General features: G+C 46.4%; 1 protein-coding gene across 1 annotated transcript; it reads right to left on the reverse strand.

The window, feature by feature from the left end:
* Positions 1-731: 731 nt before the first annotated feature.
* On the reverse strand, positions 732-20,844 carry LOC142068988 (butyrophilin subfamily 1 member A1-like). Its single transcript, XM_075119096.1, has 7 exons — positions 20,806-20,844; positions 11,749-12,190; positions 10,826-11,107; positions 9,778-9,882; positions 9,035-9,055; positions 7,574-7,594; positions 732-2,935 (listed from the first exon to the last, which is right to left on the reverse strand). The coding sequence occupies exons 1-7, from the start codon at positions 20,842-20,844 to the stop codon at positions 2,418-2,420; spliced, it is 1,428 nt and encodes a 475-aa protein (XP_074975197.1). The 3' UTR covers positions 732-2,417.
* Between the last annotated feature and the right edge of the window lie 803 nt (positions 20,845-21,647).

Below are 21,647 nucleotides of genomic sequence, written 5' to 3' on the forward strand. Positions count from 1 at the left end.
CGCAGGGCCCCCAGTTGGGGGGGGGGGACCGGAACTTTGTGTTAAAATTTAACATAAAGGGGGTTTGTTGTTGCGGGAGGGGGTTTGTTTTGGGGTTGTTTTTTTACTATTTAGTTGACTAGACTCAGCAAAAGCAGGAAGCAGATTCTCTCTGAAATCAGGCCTGGATTCAGGTAACTGGGTCACCTGAACAGCGGACTCTCAGCCCAGTCCGGATTTCAAAAAGAGAAAAGCTTTTGCTGAATATCATAAATGGCAAACCCCCCCCGCAACCAACAACAAAGCCCCTTTTGTTAACATAAAGTGACAGTTTCCCACTGAAGATCGTGACCTTCCAAAACAGCAAGGTCATCAGAAGTGATTTGCTCTGTTGTTGCCGCCTGCTGGCCCCGGTCTATGAGAGAGACAAGGTGGAGGATGTTTGATCTTTTACTGGATCAACTTCTGTTGGGGAAAGAGACAAGCTTTCCAGCAACACAGACCTAAAGAAGAGCTCGGTGTAGCTCCAAAGCTCCTCTCTCTCAACAACAGGAGTTGGTCCCCTAAAAGATTTTATCTCCCCCACCTGGTCTGAGTTCAACAAAACTCAAACTTCTGAAAACCAAGAAATACAGAGTTAAGGTAAAAAGAAAAGGAGTATTTGTGGCACCTTAGAGACTAACCAATTTATTTCAGATGCACAAATCCAGGTTTTCTCACCCTCCGCCCGCCCCCCCCTTCTGGTAATAGCCCATCCAAAGTGACCACTCTCTTCACAATGTGTATGATAATCAAGGTGGGCCATTTCCTGCACAAATCCAGGTTCTCTCACCCCCTCACCCCCCTCCAAAAACCACACACACAAACTCAATCTCCTGCTGGTAATCGCTTATCCAAAGTGACCACTCTCCTTACAATGTGCATGATAATCAAGGTGGGCCATTTCCAGCATAGATCCAGGTTTTCTCACCCCCCCACCCCCATACACACACACTCACTCTCCTGCTGGTAATAGCTCATCCAAAGTGACCACTCTCCAAGTTTAAATCCAAGTTTAACCAGAACATCTGGGGGGGAGGGTAGGAAAAAACAAGGGGAAATAGGCTACCTTGCATAATGACTTAGCCACTCCCAGTCTTTATTTAAGCCTAAATTAATAGTATCCAATTTGCAAATGAATTCCAATTCAGCAGTTTCTCGCTGGAGTCTGGATTTGAAGTTTTTTTGTTGTAAGATAGTGACCTTCATATCGATGACTGTGTGACCAGAGAGACTGAAGTGTTCTCCGACTGGTTTTTGAATGTTATAATTCTTGACATCTGATTTGTGTCCATTTATTCTTTTCGTAGAGACTGTCCAGTTTGACCAATGTACATGGCAGAGGGGCATTGCTGGCACATGATGGCATATATCACATTGGTGGATGTGCAGGTGAACGAGCCTCTGATAGTGTGGCTGATGTGATTAGGCCCTGTGATGGTGTCCCCTGAATAGATATGTGGGCACAGTTGGCAACGGGCTTTGTTGCAAGGATAGGTTCCTGGGCTAGTGGTTCTGTTGTGTGGTATGTGGTTGTTGGTGAGTATTTGCTTCAGGTTGCGGGGCTGTCTGTAGGCAAGGACTGGCCTGTCTCCCAAGATTTGTGAGAGTGTTGGGTCGTCCTTCAGGATAGGTTGTAGATCCTTAATAATGCGTGGGAGGGGTTTTAGTTGGGGGCTGAAGGTGATGGCTAGTGGCGTTCTGTTATTTTCTTTGTCAGGCCTGTCCTGTTGTAGGTGACTTCTGGGAACTCTTCTGGCTCTATCAATCTGTTTCTTCACTTCCGCAGGTGGGTATTGTAGTTGTAAAAAAGCTTGATAGAGATCTTGTAGGTGTCCCTCTCACATTCCCTTTCCTTCTCCCTGTTCCTTCATTGTCTCTTTTTCTACTCAGCATTTTTCTAGCCCTCACTTGTGATACCTGTTTATTTTCCTCTCCCACTCTCCTCTCCTCCCTCCCACAGATCATCCCCCTTGGCTGCTCCATTCTTTCCCCTGATTTTATCCCTTCTCCTCCTGCTGCCCCAATGAGATCTAAGGACACAGATCTGTACAAAACGCTCCCTGCTGCTGCAGAGCTTCCAGCTTCTCCCAAAACCCTGATTGATTAATTCTGTACCACCCTCACCTCTGCCTGTCCCCAACCAGATTGTTCATTCTACCTCCTGCCCAGCCCCCACATCTGCCTCTCAGGGCCCTCTGGCAGCTCCAAGGGGCTCTTCTTCCTCCCCCTCCCGTCCCTGAGGCTGCAGGGAGGGCAGGGAGGAGATTCTAGGGGTCATAGAGATGAGGAGCCAGAGGGTTGGGTAGCCAGAAGTCCTCTACGGTCATAAAGACTAGGGCATGCGAGGATAGAAAGGCTGATTTTGGGGCCCCCAGTGGGATATTCCACCCGCTGTCTCAGGGACATAAGCTGAGCCTTGATCCCCCCACCCCCAACCAGAACCAGGGTCGGATTCTCTCCCGAGGGATGGAGCCTGGTGGGAAAGTGAAGATCGGGGCCCCATCACCAGCATCACTAAATGTCACCTGCCACCGGTCACAGTCCAGACAAACCCGGATCCTGCTGGGGACCTGGCTCAGGGGCAGAGGGGCCTCAGGGGAGGTGAGAGCCCGGAACTGCCCCCCGCACTGCCCCACAGCCCAGATCCCCTGCTCAGGGCTAAGGCTGATCCATCCCTTCCTCCTCACAGACTCTCTGGCCACCCCCACAGCCCAGAGTTCCCCATCCCCCACCTCCACCTCCCAGCAATGTGTCTCCGCGGTGAATCCCTCACAGCCCAGCACACAGGCCTGAGAATCAAATCTCTCAGGGTTGTCGGGCAGATTCTGCCATGTGTCTCCCCATCTCACACTTTTCCCATCCTCAGGCAGGACGAGTTGGGACTGAGCCGTGTCTGGATCCAGCGTCACATTCACTAGGAAGAGAGAGAATCAGAGCGTGAGGGGCAGAGCTCAGCCCTGGGGGAGGCTGGGGCCATTTCTCACACTCCCCAGCAGCCCTATTCTGGCTGGGACAGGCCTGGATCCCAGGGAGCTGCCTCTGACCTGGGCTCCTAAGACTGAGCAGGGATGTCACTGCACTTCCTCAGTCTTTTTCTCTTCAGCTGCCAGCTCCCTCTGCTGGGGCTGCTCCATTCCCAGCGGCAGAGACACAGCCAGGAAGGTGTCAGAAGTTTTTATTGAGGAGGGAACAGAGGAGGCAAGAACCAGCTTTAAACCCCAGAGGGAAGCTCCCTCCCCAATGCAGAGACGGGTCCGTGATGGAGTGAAAGGATCTTTCCCCTCCTGCGCCCACCTCTTAAACTCTGTGACTCTATGTGACTCTATTATCAGTTTTTCAAAATAGCTTTTGGTGTGAAATCTCTCCAATTTACTATTACCCCATATTTTACAGAATTACAGTAACCCTTCCCAGAATAATAATAAAAAGAAAGGAGAGAAACCAAAAGATGTCATATTGCAACAAAAGCGTAAACGTTAAATTTAAAATTGAACAACTCTACAACAATGAAACAAGCTCCCACATGAGGATCCAATTTGATACCAAAAATAAATAAATGCTTGTCTGAGGAAGGACAATGACACTTACCAATTTCTATATCTCGTTTGTCTAAAAATTAAACAGAAATACACATATTGTTTGTTAGAAGTGTCCCTTTACTTATATTTTATTTCTCTTTATCATCAATACTAATGTTAAGGCTGAGAGATTGTTTCTATTCAACCTCCTCTTCAGGACAGTAAGGTGAGAGGATCCAGTGGCCCTTTCTGGTTTTAAACTCTGTGACTCTATAATTAATTCCTTCTCAGTTTTTCATTGGTGTGAAATTTATCCACTTTAGTCTTTCCCCAGATAGTATAGAGTTACATTACAAAACAACCCACCATCCTCCCCCAAAAGAAGAAGAAGAAGAAGAAAATAATAATAATTAATAATAAATCATTCATAATAAAGCAACAAGCAAACAAACAAAAGGTTTCATATTGCAAGAACTTTAAAAGTTACATTTAAAAACGTTCTTGTCAGAGCAAGGACAATGATACTTACTTATTTCTTTATCTCGTAGGTCTAAAAATTAAACAGAAATAAATACATATTTTTGTTCAGTATTTCCCTTTTCTTATTTTTCAGTTTTCTTTATCACCAATATGACTGTGAAGGCTGAAAGACATCAAACTCATCCTCAAAATGTCAGACTAGAGGACCCAGTGGTCCCTTCTGGTCTTAAACTCTGTTACTCTATGACTCTACTGATCATCAATTTCTCATATTAACTTTTTGCAAGAAATTTATCCAGTTTAGTCTTTCCCTACATTTTGTTAAGTTACAATACCCCCCACAAAAGAATAATAATAAAAAGCAAGTAAGCAAACAAAAAAAAAGTTTAATATTGCAACAAAATTGTAAAAGTTAAATTTAAAAGCACACAACCCCACCACAATTAAACCAGCTCCCACATGAGGATCCAATTTGGTATGAAAATTTTCTTGTCAGAGAAAGGATAATGACACTTACCAATTTCTGTATCTCTTTTGCCTGAAAATCAAACCGACAGACACATATTGTTTGTTAGGACTTCCCCTTTTCTTATGTTTTATTTCGCTTTCTCATCAATATGAAAATTAAGGCTGAGAGATATTTTTTTCTATTCAATCTCCGCTGGAGGAGGTCAGATTAGAGGATCCAGTCATTTCTTCTGTTCTTAAACTGTGTGACTCTATGATTCTATGGCTTATCAATTTTTCATATTAGCTTTTGCTGTGAAATTCATTCAGTTTAGTCTTTCCCCACATTGATTAAAGTTACATTACAAAACAAACCCCTGTCTGCCCCCAAAATAATTCTAGTAATAATAAAAAGCAAGCAAACAAACATAAAAGATTTCATATTGCAACAATTTTGAAAGTTCCATTTGAAAACAAACTTCCACATGAGGATCCAAACTGGTACAAAAAGTTTCTTGTCAGAGGAAGGAGAATGACACTTACTTATTTCTTTATCTCGTAGGTCTAAAAATTAAAGAGAAATAATATATACATTTGTTAGGCGTTTCCCTTTTCTTAGGTTTTATTTCTCTTCTTCAGGACGTCAGACAAGAGAGGGACAAGTGGTTCCTTCTGGTCTTAAACTCTGTGACTCTATTGTTTATCAGTTTTTCAAATTAAATTTTGGTGTGAAATCTCTCCAATTTAGTGCCTCCTTCCCACATTTTATCACGTTACTGTAACCTCCCTCAAGCAAAAAATAATAATAAATAAAAAAACAAACACGCAGACAAACAAAAACAGGTTACATGTTGCAACTGAATTGTAAATGTTCAATTGAAAATCAAACAACTCCACAACAACTAAACAAACTCCCACATGAGGATCCAATTTCATACAAAAAATTTCTTGTCAGAGGAAGGATAATGACACTTACCAATTTCTATATTTCGTTTGCCTAAAAATGAAGCAGAAATACACAAATTGTTTGTTAGGTGTTTCCCTTTTCTTATGTTTTATTTCTCATTATCATCAATGTGATAAATAAGGCTTAGAAATTTTTTCTATTCCGCTGCCTCTTAAGGAGGTCAGACTAGATGATCTGGTCGTCCCTTCTGCTCATAAACTCTGTGATTCTGTTAGAATCATAGAATCCTAGGACTGGAAGTCTAATCCCCTGCACTCGTGGCAGGACTAAATATTATCTAGACCATCCCCGACAGGTGTTTGTCTAACCTGCTCTTAAAAGTCTCCAAACATGGAGATTCCACATCCTCCTTTATTCCATTTATTACTTACTCTGCCAGTTAGGAAGTTTTTCCTAATGTCTAACCCAAACCTTCCTCATGGTTCCTACTTCCCTCCTCCTTGTAACAACCTTTGATGTACTTGAAAACTGTTATCCCGTCCCCCCTCAGCCTTCTCTTCTCCAAACTAAACAAACCCAATTACTCTATTGCTTACTAGTTAATCAACTTAGCTTTTTGCGTGAAACTTATCCAGGTTAGTCATTTCCCCCATTTTATAAATTCATTTTACCTCCCCCCATGAGAATAATCATAAAAAACAAGTAAGCAACCAAAAAAAAACCAGGTTTAATAATGAAAAATTAAATAAAAAGGGTAAATGTAAAAGCAAACAACTCCACAACAATTAAACAATCTGCCTATGATGGAGTACAGCAGTTTAGAACCATGCCCTTGGGACGACATGGGGCCCCTGCCACTTTCCAGCAGCCAATGGACAGAGTGCTGCGGCTGCAGGGATCCGACACGGCCACCTACACGGACGATATCATCATCTGCAGGGAGAGCTGGGCGGAGCGTATGGAGCATGTCCCTGAGGTATCTGGGGCTCTCAAAGAGGCGGGTTTGACGGCCAACCCAACCAAGTGTCAGCTGGCCACCCAAGAAGTCACTTACCTAGGGTAGGATGTCAGGGGAGTGGGGGGCGGGGTGGGGGAGGGGGAGATACGACCTTTGGTACAAAATTCTTAGTGGGCTGCCCCCTCCCTTTCACAAAGTAGCAAGTCCGGTGGTTTATGGGATTAGCAGGATACTATTGACGGTTCATCCCAAACTTTGCTACCATGGCTGCCCAGTTGACAGACCAGGTTAAGGACACTGCACCCATGTCAGGCATTGGGAGAAGAAGAACACCCTGTTCTCTATCCCAGCAGGAAGCTATTTCCACAGGAGGTAGCCTAATCAGTCATCAAGAAGGAGGCCCTGGAGGTGAAATGAGCCATTGATGCCCTTACTTGTAGGGTTAGCCCTTCCACCTAGTAACTGACTGTGCACCAATCCACTGGCTGCACTCAATGACAGGCCATAATCCAGGCATTATTCAGTGGCTTCACTCAATGCAGCCATACAGCTTTCGGGTGGTAAAAGCGTGGACTTCTTTTTCACAGGACGGTGGGGACATGAACTGGCCCCAGGACACCCCAGCCCAGGGTCTGAGAGGGAGGGTGGGCGAGGGAGTATACAAACCCCACATTGCGTCTCACGTGGTGAAAGGACAGTACTGGGCCCAGGTAGCCCCGCACATCCAGCCCTGCAGAGCATGCTTCAATTGGAGAGAGGGCTGGAAAGGGAGCAACCCAGCTCAGACGGGAGAGGCTGGGGAGGAGGACAGACCTGCCCTGAAGGCTCCTGACAAAGGACTGACCGTATACTTAGCCCCATCAGGGCTGATGGTTTCATTGCCTTTTCTTTTTCTTTTCACCTTATTTTGGATTGGAACCGGGGGAGACCAGCAGTTGGTTGGAAGTGACCCAGGGAGGGCAACTCGGAAGACAACTTTGGGGACCAGACATTGTTGACCCTCCTAAGGCCCTGGCTCAGAGCCCAGAAGAGTGGGTGGGCCCAGGCTCCCCTTCCACTGCCCACCTCCCTGCCCTCCTGATTCAAAGAGGGCCAGGACTGCAAGATCTGCCCACTGGGAGGGGGCACTAAGTGTGCTAACCACTAGGTCACATAACCCACCGATGACCCTATCACGCTCCTATAGGGGGATCCAATTGTGTACAAAAAATTTCTTCTCAGAAGGAAGAAAATGACACTTACCAATTTCTAGATCTCGTTTCACTAAAACATAAACAGAAATATGTATACATTTTTTTATGAGCTTTTCTTGCCTTATGTGTTATTTCTCATTATCATCAATACAAAGTTAAGGCTGGGTGATTATTTTTACTCAACTTCCTTGTTTCTATTGCTTCCCCATCAAAAGGGAAAGTTTATCTAATTTAGACTTACCCCAAATTTTATTAAACTTGTTTAACACACCCTGTCCTGGGGCACAGCCCCATCCCAGTCAGGAAAAGACGAAAACTCCTCTGGGCTCAAGTGGCCTCATTCCTGCAGGGCCTGCTCCACTTGGAGGAAATGATCTCAAAAGAGAGAGGTTGTCACAGGAAGGGGGCCGCAACCAGCAAAAAGGCTGCTGGAACTCAGAGGAGCTGATTTCTGCAACAGAACCACTGTGAGGAAGAGAACGTGTGACCCTCTGCCACTCACAAGGGCCCTTCAGACCAGGTACAAACAGGGATGTGTGCAGAAATTTAAATTTGACCCCTTTTGGAGGGGCACATTCTGTACCCATCCCTGGAGCTCGCTCCCCTCACTGTTCTGGCCAGGGAAGGACTTTGCTCTTTCCCCTATGCCCACCTTGGCAGAGCACTCTTCCCTCCCACACAGGAGCTTGCTCTTTCCCCCACACCAGCAGGAGTTCGCTTTACCTTGCCTCCGCCCTGGCCCTGGCAGCAGGTCACTCTTCCCTGCCTCTGCAGCCCTGGGGTTGTAGAAGCTCTGTGCCCTCGATGATTATTTGGGGCCCTGTGCCTCTGCTTGACCCCCCTCCCCCCCATGCATGACCCTGGGTACAAGCTGACTGCAGCAGGAGCGGTTGAAGATAAATACTGTCATGGGGTTCAGCTGTTCTTAAACTTCTGTCATGAATTCACTTGATGAATTCACTTGATCGATGCTACACTCCCTGGTGACTGGACTTGCCATTATTTTCTCAGATGCTCCATCGATATGTGGTCTAAGGCCCAGACAACTAAGCAGCACCCAGGCTTATGTCTTCTAGCCTGCCCTGAGAGCAAACAGTCCTTTTACCCCAATGGATAGCAATGTCACATTAGAGGAAACTGAGGCACAAAAAATTCATTAAAATAATGCAGAAAATTCCCATTTCAGTACACCTTCATTGACAAGCCAGATCTCTATAGATTCTTCTCAAAGACTCTGAGACTGAGGCTGGTTTGCATTGAAAACTTACACTCCTCGTACACGTAGCTATGCTGACCTAACCCCCTAATTCAAAGGACTTTTAAGGGGAAAGGGTCTTTGGAAACATCCAAACAGGCCCTGAAATGGTCCAACCTGTTACACATACTAACCCTCCCCCACCCAACAAACACACAGAAATAAAAATAAATCCGAGAAACCAACAAGCGTATATGCAATTGTGTAACTTGGTCAAAGTCTGTATTTGTGGAAAAAAGGGAAATTGAAACTTACCAACTTCTTCAGTAAGTTTCGCTGAAAAGTACAGAAATAAATGTAAATTAATATCATCTCCTTGCTTCATTAAAAGTGTTTGAAGACGACTTCCTATAGGTACACAATTCATTAGGAAGGAAGTCTGATTGATTTGGAAATCAGGCAGATATTCTTTATGGATGAAGTTCAGCAGGTTAAGGACAGCTGTGCCTGAGTTATGTGACAGTGGGTATGATTTTTTAATTTCCTCACTGAGGAAGAAATGTGTTTCTTTACTGATTTACCACAAGGGCATTTCTACAGGGCCTCTCACTGTAATGTCCGGGTGCACTACACTTTATTAGCAGAAAAGAGATTTGAAGGACAAATATGAGAGGCTAGGCTTTGCAGAACCTTCTCTCAAGTGGGACCAGAGACAGACAGTGGTAATCTCCTGAGAACTAGCAGCAGAGGGAGATGAAGGACCAAGCAGAACACAGATGTATCTGCTATGATCCGATTCTCTGACTCAGTTCTATTGCCCAAGACTCTCCTCTCTCCTATTCTACTCCCCACCCCCTACACACACAGTCCTCTTCCGCTCTCCCCCCCACAGCCCTCCCCACCACCCTCTATCAATAAATTCACATGCATTCTTCTTCTTTATACAGGACAAGGTCAGCAGATCACACCTTCTTTTAATATTAAATTCCTAAATTGCTCTAATTTATTTCTTAGAACAAAATCTTTATTTACAGTATATTTCTTCCTCTGATATTTACCTTTCATTTTAAAGAGATAAACAGTGAGGCCAATGAAAGCAAACAAAACCACCAGGATCACACTCAAAGTCGCCATCAAGGGATTCACCCTGGGGAAAAAGAGATCTGAAAAACAAAACACCAGAACTTGTCTTAATTTGGCTGATTACAGTCAGATGTTTTTATTTCATACAAATACATAAATGGTGCCCAGCAGGATTTGTGCAAGACAAGAGTGAAAGAATGGCCATGTGTACACTACACAAAAATGTGTAGATCGCTGGGTTTCCTCTGGCCCCTTCCTAAGGGCCAGAGCATACACACTCCAGGGAGGCCCTGTTCCTGCCTAAGGGCCGGAACCCCTGGACTATTTGGGGTTCAGCCCCATTACACCGGTTGGGATGCTAACATCAGTTTGCTAATTTCCCCTGAGACTAGGCAGCAATCCCAGTGGTATAGTGAGGCGGTGTGGCTTCCCTCCAATCCAGAGTGGGAGGGACGACCACCGCACCACTACACGAGGGTAAAATGAGTCCATTTGTGGATCTTGACCAAAGTGATGTAAGAAGCACAAGTCCAACTGAATGTCATTAGAAACAACATCACATGACGTAGGTGACGTTTCCCACAACAAGCAATGAACAATGAGTTGGTGCAGCAACAAGATCACAAAGAAGCCACATGACAAAACTTACCACATTCAAAAAAATCACTGAGGTGAAGTTAAGGTTGCAGGATCATATTGTGTCAGTGGATTGAGTGAAAATTTCTTCTAAAAAATGCTGGAAGATTTTTGTGTGTGTGCATACATGCGTGCAGGCTAGTATCAGGAAAGTCAGACTTCACATTAAATTTACATGAAATCCCAAACTTTGATTTTCTGAATACTCACAACTAAGGGAATCAAATTACCTAAACTGTGATCCCGTAAATATACCAGTCTCCTATTTTCTGTGTTTGTACGTGGATTCTGAAATATCCACCACAGATGTTTCCGTTCTTTTCTTCCTACGTTTTGTTTGGTTTCTGGTGGTGGTGAGTTCAGTGTGGGGTTTGGATGGTGACTGACCTGCTATATAAACGGCTGATTCCTTGTCTTGATTGAGAACGGTGTTCCTGATGCAACAGGACAAGTTTTGGTTTGAATGTTCTGTTACAATGAGAACAGTTTCTGTTTCAAACAGGTTGTTATCGCCACGGGATTTTGTTTCAGAGAGTGATGGTAAACGCTGCCCATTGAAATCTTTCCACAGCACCTCAGGCTCTGGGTACCAGCCAGCTGATCGACAAACCACCCGGATCCCTCCATCCTGGTGACCCTCCACAGAGATGAGAGGAGCAGAGCCCAGACCTAAGGGGAAAACACATAAAGGTGTCAATTCCATGAATTAATTTATAAAGCAGAAGGGATGAGGGACAGTTTGTGGATCCCTTACTCACACTAGAAAGCACTTGTTCACGGGGGTAGTCAGGAGAAGGGATAAATGAATACTGGATAAATGAAGGGATAAATGAATACTCAGTCTTGTCTAAGAGTGGTTAATATGTAGCTCCCCATCACCACCGTCACCACTATAGAGTCTCAGCAAATAAGGCTGCATTTGATTTTAACTACACCCCTACATAACAACCAACCCATAAGAAGGCCATAAAAGTCTGGCAGCCCCACCTTAGCCACACACCCTAGAAACGACTGCAGAGCAATTGGAAGGCTTTATGTGTCCAGAAGGCCTTTCCCTCTTAATTAAAGACCCCTTTGGGAGTCAATCAAGACTGGGCAAGAAAGTGCCTTGCCCATCCTGAAAATGTGTTTAATAACACGTTGGGAAAGTTTTCAGCATATTTTCCCAAGTATGAAAGTGGCTGTTTGCTGAAAGTTAGATACACTGTGTTATTGCAGAATATTTCACAAGCAAGGAGTCACAGCTGTTGTGATAGGAAAGAACAAAGCCTGCAGACCACACACAGTTAAAACTGACACAAGTTACTGACCTGCTACCCGCAGTTCCAATACGGTTTCTTCATAAAAAGTACCATCTTGAACAAAGCAGTGGTATTGTCCTTCATCAGAGGGTCTGATATTGAGAATCCTCAAGGGAACATTTCCATCTGTGAGTCCGGCTTTCAAAAGCTCTGTCCTTCCCTCATACTCTGGCATCCGCCCTTCATACTGATCCTTCCCATCACGGTACAGGTGCACAAAGGATACAAATTCAGGTCGGAACCATCTCACCTCCATGTTTGCAGCGCTCATCCGGGGGGACAGGTGACAGGGTAACACAGCTTCCTGACCCAGGATGGCAGCGACAGGGTCAGGGGGTCCAATCACTGTGAATTTTGCTGGAAAATGCACCGGGACAGCAATAACAACAACAACGACCTTGGTGAGGCAGAGAACTGGGAATGGACGTGCTCGGCGTATAGTTGAGACAAGCTATTGAAGTAGCCCCTTTTTCTAAGTGCTCTCAAATTGACACGCTTACTGACATTGGCATGAGATTTGCTGGTCCTCACCAGGAACAAGGGGAGGGTTGGTGGGCCATATCTGGTGTTCTTCCACCAAGGTGCTCCTGAGATCTAGGCCTATTGCTCTAGGCAATTGTTGTACTATTGTGGTTCAATACTTCATATGATCAAGAGACCAATTAACCAAACTTTGCCAAATGTATTGCCTAAGGACAAATCAGTACACTGTGAAAAGGAGACATACATATCCTCCTTCTGGAAAGCAATCCTTACCTTGCAGTGTGCTCACCTTACACAGAAATTGTGCTTCAAAAATACACCACCAAAACCACTTATATTTATACCAGGGGTGTTCGCAAGTGAAAAAGCACTTTATCCATCACCCCATCCAACTCCCCATTTCTTAATCTTGTTCTGTACGTTCCTTCTTGCTGTTTGGGACAGAACATTCCAAACCAGGTGGGAGCAGACGTACATCCCAGCCACTGCTAGGACATGCCATTCATGTCTCTTGGCTTTGATAGGCTTCCAATGTTCTATTGTGAACACTAACTTAACTTTAGCAAAGTTTGGTGGGATATTTGATGTGGGTGAACAGAATTGTTAGAAGAGCATAATACATTCCGTTAATTTCCCAGCACCATATGTAAAGAGAGAATTACTGTGCATATAATACCTAATAATAAGGTGGTGTATACTACACCTAACATATATGTATTAGCTAACAGGCCCAATAAAAAAAGTCACATGACATAGAATATCAGGGATGGAAGGGACCTCAGGAGGTCATCTAGTCCAACCCCCTGCTCAAAGGGGGACCAATCCCCAATTTTTGCCCCAGATCCCTAAATGGCCACCTCATGGATTAAACTCACAACCCTGGGTTTAGCAGGCCAATGCTCAAACCACTGAGCTCCCTCCCCCAAATAGACTCCTAGTGGAATCAAAACTAGCTCTGATATTCCACAGTGGAGAGAGGAGGCGGTGCAATTGTCATGTAGGGCCCTCACCAGGGGCCCCCACCATCAGGTATTAATACCTGTCCCCAGCCTCTCTCAAATATTCTAGTTCTTATTACATTTTTGTGCAGAGTAACAGCCCTGTTAGTCTGTATTCGCAAAAAGAAAAGGAGGACTTGTGGCACCTTAGAGTCTAACCAATTTATTTGAGCATGAGCTTTCCTGAGCTACAGCTCACTTCATCGGATGCATACCGTGGAAACTGCAGCAGACTTTATATACACACAGAGATCATGAAACAATACCTCCTCCCACCCCACTCTCCTGCTGGTAATAGCTTATCTAAAGTGATCACTCTCCTTACAATGTGTATGAGAAAACCTGGATTTGTGCTGGAAATGGCCCAACTTGATTAACATACACATTGTAAGGAGAGTGATCACTTTAGATAAGCTATTACCAGCAGGAGAGTGGGGTGGGAGGAGGTATTGTTTCATGATCTCTGTGTGTATATAAAGTCTGCTGCAGTTTCCACAGTACGCATCCGATGAAGTGAGCTGTAGCTCACGAAAGCTCATGCTCAAATAAATTGGTTAGTCTCTAAGGTGCCACAAGTCCTCCTTTTCTTTTTAGTGATGATTTCAGTGAGGCCAAATTAAGTGAGGAGAAATGACAGAGACAAGGAGCTGGATCCCAGGCTTTGCTTCCAAATGTCTGCCAAAACGGTGTCTCTTTTTTGTCAAGACACTGAAGCGAGATGTGTCTCTCTCGATGCCTCCACCGCGCTAGAAAGCGAAAGTAGGAAAGGGAGGGGCACGCGGGGGGGGGGTCCGTCCCTTCACCCCCACATTGCCCTTTGGGGTGAAGGATCCTCTCCCGGAGAAGTCCACCCAGGGGTCCCGTCTTGACTCAGATCTACCCAAGGGCCCCAGTTTGGCGGAAGCCCCGTGAGAATTTCGCAGAGACTCGGCTCCCTGCTCCGCGAGACCCGCTACATGCGGGACCGGATTTCTGACGGCGCTGGGTTCACACGCATCAGGGGCCCCCCGGTCGCTCCACTTCTGCTGCAGCCCAGCGGCCGCGGCGCCGGCTCCGCTCTCCAGCCCCTTCCCCTAGGACCGGCCCCGGGGCTTCTCCTCCGCCCCCCACCCCGCCCACTCGCTCCTGCTCTGCGCTGGCGGCTGAGGGCTCCTCTCACCCCCCCTCCCCCCCCCCGCCCGTCACTGGCAAGCAGCCTGTGGGGGGCCGGAGAGGAGCGCTAGGACCAGGGAGAAAGTGGGCGGGGGGGGGGGGAATCCTGTTTACCCCTCCCCAGCCCTGCTGCGCCTGCAGTTTACTCCTGGCACCTCCCTCGCTCCAGGGACCAACCCTAGCTCCCCCCCCCCCCCCGCTGTGCTTTTGCCCCCAGCCCCTGCCTTGCTCCAGTCAGCAGGGACTAATCCTCCCCCCGTGCCCCACTGTGCTCGTCTTGCCCCTGGTCCCTGCCTCGCTCCAGCTGGGGACCAATCCTCTCCCCCCCCCCCCACATGCCCCCCTGTGCTCTTGCCCCTGGCCCCTGCCTCCCTCCAGCTGGGGACCAATCCTTCCCCCCCCCCCCCCACATGCCTCCCTGTGCTCTTGCCCCTGGCCCCTGCCTCCTTCCAGCTGGGGACCAATCCTTCCCCCCACACACATGCCTCCCTGTGCTCTTGCCCCTGGCCCCTGCCTCCCTCCAGCTGGGGACCAATCCTTCCAACCCCACTGTGTCTCGCTGTCAGGGTAGATAACAATCAATGATTTTTAAAAAAAATTAAAAAATTGGATTTTTTCATTTAAATTGGATTTTTTTGAGAAAATGCTTTTTGAGAAAAAAACCTATCTAAAGATGAGATATCTTTGAGCTATAACCTATCATAGAATAGGGATGATACATTATATTTCTATAGTATGAGACAATATATTCATGTAATGTTTGAGAAAAGTTTTGTAAATGAGTTCTAATAGTTGATGGATTAGGGACCCAATCTTATGGGGTTCCACAGGCTTCTCTATAGATTATTTAGGTTAATCTTTCCATCTACCCAATGGGACTCAGTGCTCAGTCTAGAAGACACCATCAGAGATGCTTAATTTTTCAGTTCTCAAACTGCGGATTTGGGTCTCCAGAGGTAACATGCTTGTTAACAGCAAAAATGTTTTAAAATAAATAAATAATATGTAAAGGTGCGAAATAACTGACCTCACCTCTATTGTCCCTTTGCAAATTTGTGTACATGGAGTCAATCCCTTTGTACCTCTCTCTAAAAGTGCAAAGTTTCAAAAAGTTCAATGACTAGAAGACTGTTGGGGGCAGAATAGATCTGGACAAGGAGAAGAAGTCTGGAGATAAATGTGAGAAGTGAGGGACATATGCTTTTTTGTTAAAATATTATATGTTTGCTGTTGAAGAAAAAAATCCAGAATACTTAACGTTGTTTTCGTTAAATAAAACAATTGCAATGTCTGTCTGGTGATGTTCTCCTCCTAATACAGCCTGGCAAGAAAATCCTCCAATTATTAATGATTAACCTGTTGAATTGGAGATGGTTCACCTCCCAATGACAATAAATATCTGCTTCAATTACCTTTGGTAAATGAAATAACCAATCATTCATTTTCTAATATAGCTGTAAAACTAATCCGAAAAGTTTTCAAAATAAATCACTGTTTAAAAATGTATAGTGTGTACCTTCTAAAAATGAAGCCTACATCTATCTCTGAGTTGTGAAGAATATGTATTAAGGTTGTAACAACAAACAAGAATGCACATTTATATAGAAAACCATGATTAAATCGAGACTTCCTGACTAGTGATTTAAATCATGATTTAAATCAAATGCACCCTGCCCGCTGTGCTCTTGCCCCTGGCCCCTTCATTCCCCAGGGGGCCCCACAAATATGTTTGGCGCCGGGCCCACAAAAAGCTAATCCGGCCCTGTTTAATACAATCATAATAACCATTATATTTTTCATCTGCTGCGCCAAATGAAAACTCCCCTTTTAATTACTTCTGTAATAAACAGCCCTTGTACGCTACACTGGAGTTTATGGTGAAGGGAGTGTCTTTATTGCTGTAAGGTCGAAGGTTAAAGCCAAACCTCTCTCTGTTCTCAGGTACAAATCAAACAGGGACCAAACTGCGTAAGTTGTTAGTTCTAAGTCCTGACTGGTCAGCTGACATAGTGCTCCCCTTGTGACAGGATCCCCCGCGTGCAAACTGGATCCGGGGTACCACTGTGGCCCCTTACGTCTCCAGCCTGGGCTGTCTCTCACAATGCTTTGAAGCAGTAAACCCCATTGGGAGCTGTCGTCACTCAGCTCAACAGTAGGTGGAGCCCCATACCCAGCTGGATTGCCTGAATGCTCCCAGAGCCACTCACACATCACACAGAGAAAGACACCAGCCAATATCCCCCAGCTCCCCAGCCTTGCACCCCAGTGTAAGTTTATTCGCCTTCATACTGCTGCTGTTTCATGTGGCTGGGCCCTGCAGCCAGAACTCTTTTATGGCAGAGTGGACCTGAGATCAGGATCAAGAGGGAATCTGGGGAGTGGCCTTCTGGAGCCAGAACAGGAGCTGCAGCTGCGATGGGAAAGGCGTGCTGGGCAGAGGCATCCTGGGGAAGCAGCTGGTTACTTCCTGAGCAACCAGATACAATGTTGTTACAGATCCTGACTCACATTGTGATGAGATACATTGTTACCCCTGTGTAAGGCAAACTGGTTACATGGTTGTAAACTTGCTTCTAACCAGCCTTGCTGCTTCATGGCATCCAGATGCTGTCAGCTCTGGTGCATGGGCTCAGGGGGAGGATCCCACTGCTGCTGGGTTTTTGTTGCTGGTGAACGTATTGCCTGAGAATTGCAGTCTTCAATCAGATACATGTGACATGCAGTTATTTTTGGCCAACAGAAGTGGCCTCCAGGGGCTGAGGTGGAAGTTGGAGAGATGAATCCCTCATCCCATGTCACTTGCAGCTGACTGTGCCAATGAGACAGTTCCCAGACTGTTTAGTGTAACAGCGGGCTGGGAGAGTGGGAATACTCTCCAACAAGGACACACACACACAAAACAAGGGTTGGGGGAAAGTGAAACAAGCGAGAGGCCATGAGTACAAATCATCCCACTTCTACTGAGTGTGGTTTCAGAGTAACAGCCGTGTTAGTCTGTATTCGCAAAAAGAAAAGGAGTATTTGTGGCACCTTAGAGACTATTGGTTAAATAAATTGGTTAGTCTCTAAGGTGCCACAAGTCCTCCTTTTCTTGGAGTGTTGTTTGTGTTTGCAGGCACCTCCCAGCCCTTATGACTGACCATGACCTCCTATTCACAGACCTAGAAGGCAACCTAGGATTGGACACCTTTGCAGCCCATTTTGCTAATAAGTGAACAGAGGTCGCACAAGGTCACTGAAGTCAAAGCGGGGAACAGAATCAGGGTCTCCAAATGGAATCCCAGGTCTTAGCTCCTCAGCCCCACGGCCTTGGCTGAAAGTGTCAAGTATCTGTTCATTGGTTCACCTGTTGCTAACGGTTACACCACACCAGAGCCAGCAACAGGAGACCAGAGCCCTGATCCCAAATGTTCTGCTGATGACTGGCAAACACTGGTCTAAGCCATTAGCACAGCCTGTGTCATGTTCCCTCCAGCAGCTGGCCCACACACAGCCCAACAATTATTCCCAGAGCTGAAGTGGTGTGGTGGGGATCTGAAGAGACATGATTTAAATCAGCGGTTTTCAAAGTCTAGGTCACAGCTCTGCAGGGTTCACCCCTGGCAGGGAAGGTGGCCGCTTCTTTATTTGTATCCCACAAGGTTTCATCTACATTTAATGGGTTATTTAGTTGCATAGAAATATACAATGGAAATGTAATTACAGGGGTATATGCAATCTACATGTAAGATAACAAGAAACAGCCTTTATTAGTTTTCATGAAGTTTCCACATCAGACATCTTCTCATCTTAACACAACCCTAAATTGAAGTGTGTGTTAATCTAATTACCAAGGCCTACAGAATGGAAAGGTAATGTAATAATAAACAACAAGATTTAGACAAGTAAAAACAATACATTGAACATCTCTGGTTTGATCTCTATCTGCACCAGTGAATTGGCCAGAATACACATCAATACACTTAACCCTTCTTTGATATTCGGACCCAAGGGAACTATTGCTCTGCTCTGAGCTGGTCTGTCAGAGTCACATGAGCAATGTATTTTGCACACTGTAATTGCCTTTGAATTACAAGTTCCCAACTGGCAAGAAGGAAGATCAGCATCATGTGGCCAGCAGAGCTCCCAAATTACTGGATTAGTGGAAAATTCACTATTTTCCCTGATTTCCATTGCTTTTTCTGTCTTGCTTCAAAAGGAGACAGCTATTCACAGACACACGTGTGACTCTTCTGTCAGCAAACATGCAGCAAAGTCAGCATTAGAAGCCTTGACTTCAAATGTCACCTCTCTTTTTTGTTTTTTATATTTCCATGCACATCACAACTCGTGTCACAAATACAACACGAGATTCCCTGCCCGAGATAGCAGAGAAGTATCAGACACTTTCTCCCCCTGATTACAAAGTATTTGAGAGGCTACACAAGGTCACTTCAGGTAGAACTGGGAAAAGAACCCAGCTCTCCAATATGGAAAACCCAGGTGCTAGCCACTCATTCCTACTGCCTTTGGGTTGAATGCATAAAATAGATATGATCTGGTTAGCACCACTGCACAACAGAGCCAGGCACAGAACCTTGGAGCTCTGACCTCTAATCTGGCTCGTAAGCATTTGTGTACCTGATGGAACAGTGTGTCAAGTCCCCCAACAGTGATTGGCCTCAGAAATAATGGTGGGGGACCGGGGAGGTCATGTTACAAATCCTGCTGCTGTGGGAGTGGGGACTGAGGGGTTCCATGGGGTATTAAAAAAAGAAAACTAAAATATATAATTTAATTCACCCGCTCGTTGAAAATGTTATAAGCAATTGATTGAGGGGCAATGTGCCCTGAAATCCTGGTATTCCAGATTGAAAACATCAGTCTCAAAATATGGGCTGGGATTTTCTCAGGAGCCAAGTCCCCATTGAATTCCTGCCCTGAAGCCCTGGGGATTGCACTGGTTGGACAGACGTGGTCTAAGAAGCATTAGGGCCAAGCCCCATTAGACAGGCTGATTTGTTGTAAGAATGGTTGGGCTTTGCCCTAGTGCTGTCCTGAACACTCTCAGCAGCAATGCCTTCCGGGTAGGTATCTACAGTCCCAGTCCCTAGAAAGATCACCGAAGCAGTGGATCCTGAGAGATTTGAAGATGCTGCACTGTGGGACTCATGGAACCGCTGTGGTTGGTCCTTGCCCATGTACACCACGGAACAGGTCAGACTGACCCAGGTCAGCACAGCTCAGGGGTTAGTTTTGTTGCAATCCAGTGTAATCCCAGTGGTAAATGACATGGACCCCTGAGCTGTCTGGAGCCCTTTTGTGTGTGGACTCAAGGTGCGGGGGGAGGGGGGGCGGAGGAGGTCTGTGCATTATTTAGCACACTCACCTCCTGTGCCGGCATCTGAGTTTAACCCCTTCATCCCAATGAGAAACCTCATCTCCCTGCTGGGCCTGGGATGTTTGTCAAAGAGTCTTTCCTTCGTAATAGCCGCACTTCATTACTGCTCAGTGCTGTTGTGGGGTGGCAGGCTGGTCTAGCAGTTTGGGCACTGGACTGGACCTTCGGATATCTTGGTTGTATTCCCAATTCTGCCACTGACCTACTGCATGACCTTGGACAAGTCACTGCCCTCTCTGTGCCTCAGTTTCCCTTCCCCACCTCTTGTCTACTTCGTCTGCAACCTGTTCAAGGTGGGCATTGTCCCTCATTGTGTTTTATGCAGGGCCCAGATCTCATTTGGGGGCTGTGGGGACTGCTGTGATCCAAATAAAACTAATAATAAGTTCTATGATACAAATCAGGAACAAGATCAACAGCTTGTAACTTCCCCATCTCCAGCCTGAAGGCAGCATTCTCACATAGACCAGCCTGCAGCTCTTGTGATTCAAGCCTCACTGATCATTTAACCGCTTCTGTTCTGTAAAAAGCAATTTTCCAATGTGCTGGGGGGAGGGGACTTGACACTTGGCTCTGCCCAGGCCCCACCCCGACTCCACCCCTTTTCCCAAGGCCCCACCCCAATTCTACTCACCCCATTCTGCCCCATCCCCGGAGGGTGCCAATGCTTACTCCTCCTCCTCTCCCCTCAATAGCCCCCACAGCTGAGCTTGACAGGCGGGAGGCACGGAGAGGCACTGATCAGCAGGGCCTGACAGCAGGACCCACGCGGTCAACACCTATGATAAAAAAGTTCCCTTATTTCACCAGGGGAAGCTGGTTTTAATAAGGATTCCACTTCTTAGATAAAAGTCTCCCATGTCAAGTATCTTTAAAGACTATTTTTTGCCCTTCTTGCCACTCTCCCAGATCATCTATTTTTCAGTAGTATCTCCCATTCAATGAAGGCTTTGGAGAGCTGAATGATGCAGATACACTTGCAACAGGCAACTTCCGGTGAAATGAACCTTGTAACCAAAGTTATTACCATTAAATTTGACAGCAACTCCCTACCTTGTACTCCTGGGCAGCTTCCTCTGTAGGAACCACCATGTGAGCTCTGTGCACTTGGGATCTGTCGCACACCACACAGATGGGGGTTTGATCCTCTTCACAGAACAGTTTCAGAGCCTCCTGGTGTTCCCCACACACCCTGCCCCCTCCTGCTCCTTTCGCTGCCTGAAAAGTCAGCCCCTTTGGCTATTTCTACATTTGCCAGCTGCCTATTGGGCCTGAGGTTTCTCTGTTGCACAGTTTCTCTGCACTGAGGGCAGGAGGCGGCTGTGTCAGGTCCCTCCCAGCACTGGGCGATGCAGGCTCGGCAGAGATTGTGCCCACACTCCAGAGTGACAGGGTCTGTGAAATACTCCAGACAGACGGGACATGTCGCTTCCTCCTGGAGACTTTCCACAGGGCTCTCTGCAGCCATGGCTCCCTCTGGGCAGTGGGACAAGGTTACTTTCACTTTCGTGAGATCAGGAAGGTAGGGGCAGGCTGGGGGTGGGGGTGCTGTACCAGCACTGATGGTGAAAAAAATCCAAATAAAAACAAAAAACAAAAGCCTGGCCCCCCAAATGCCCCAGCCAGGGCCTCCACAATGCCAGAGCCAGACCCCCACGCCTCCACCCCACTCTGGACCCCATGCGACACCCCCCCCCACACACACACACTGTCCATGCTAAGGCCTCCACCATACACCCCCACACAATGTATATACCAGCACCCCCTACTCATTCTGCATTCAAATCCCTCCCCCCATACACTCTGGGGACCCCCTGAAGCAACATCTCTCTGTGCCCCGCCAGAAACCCACACAGCCAGTGTCCCCTTTGCCCCTCTTACCCCCTCCCCCCACA

The sequence above is a fragment of the Caretta caretta genome, chromosome 14, assembly GCF_965140235.1.
Source record: "Caretta caretta isolate rCarCar2 chromosome 14, rCarCar1.hap1, whole genome shotgun sequence".
NCBI lineage: Eukaryota > Metazoa > Chordata > Testudines > Cheloniidae > Caretta > Caretta caretta.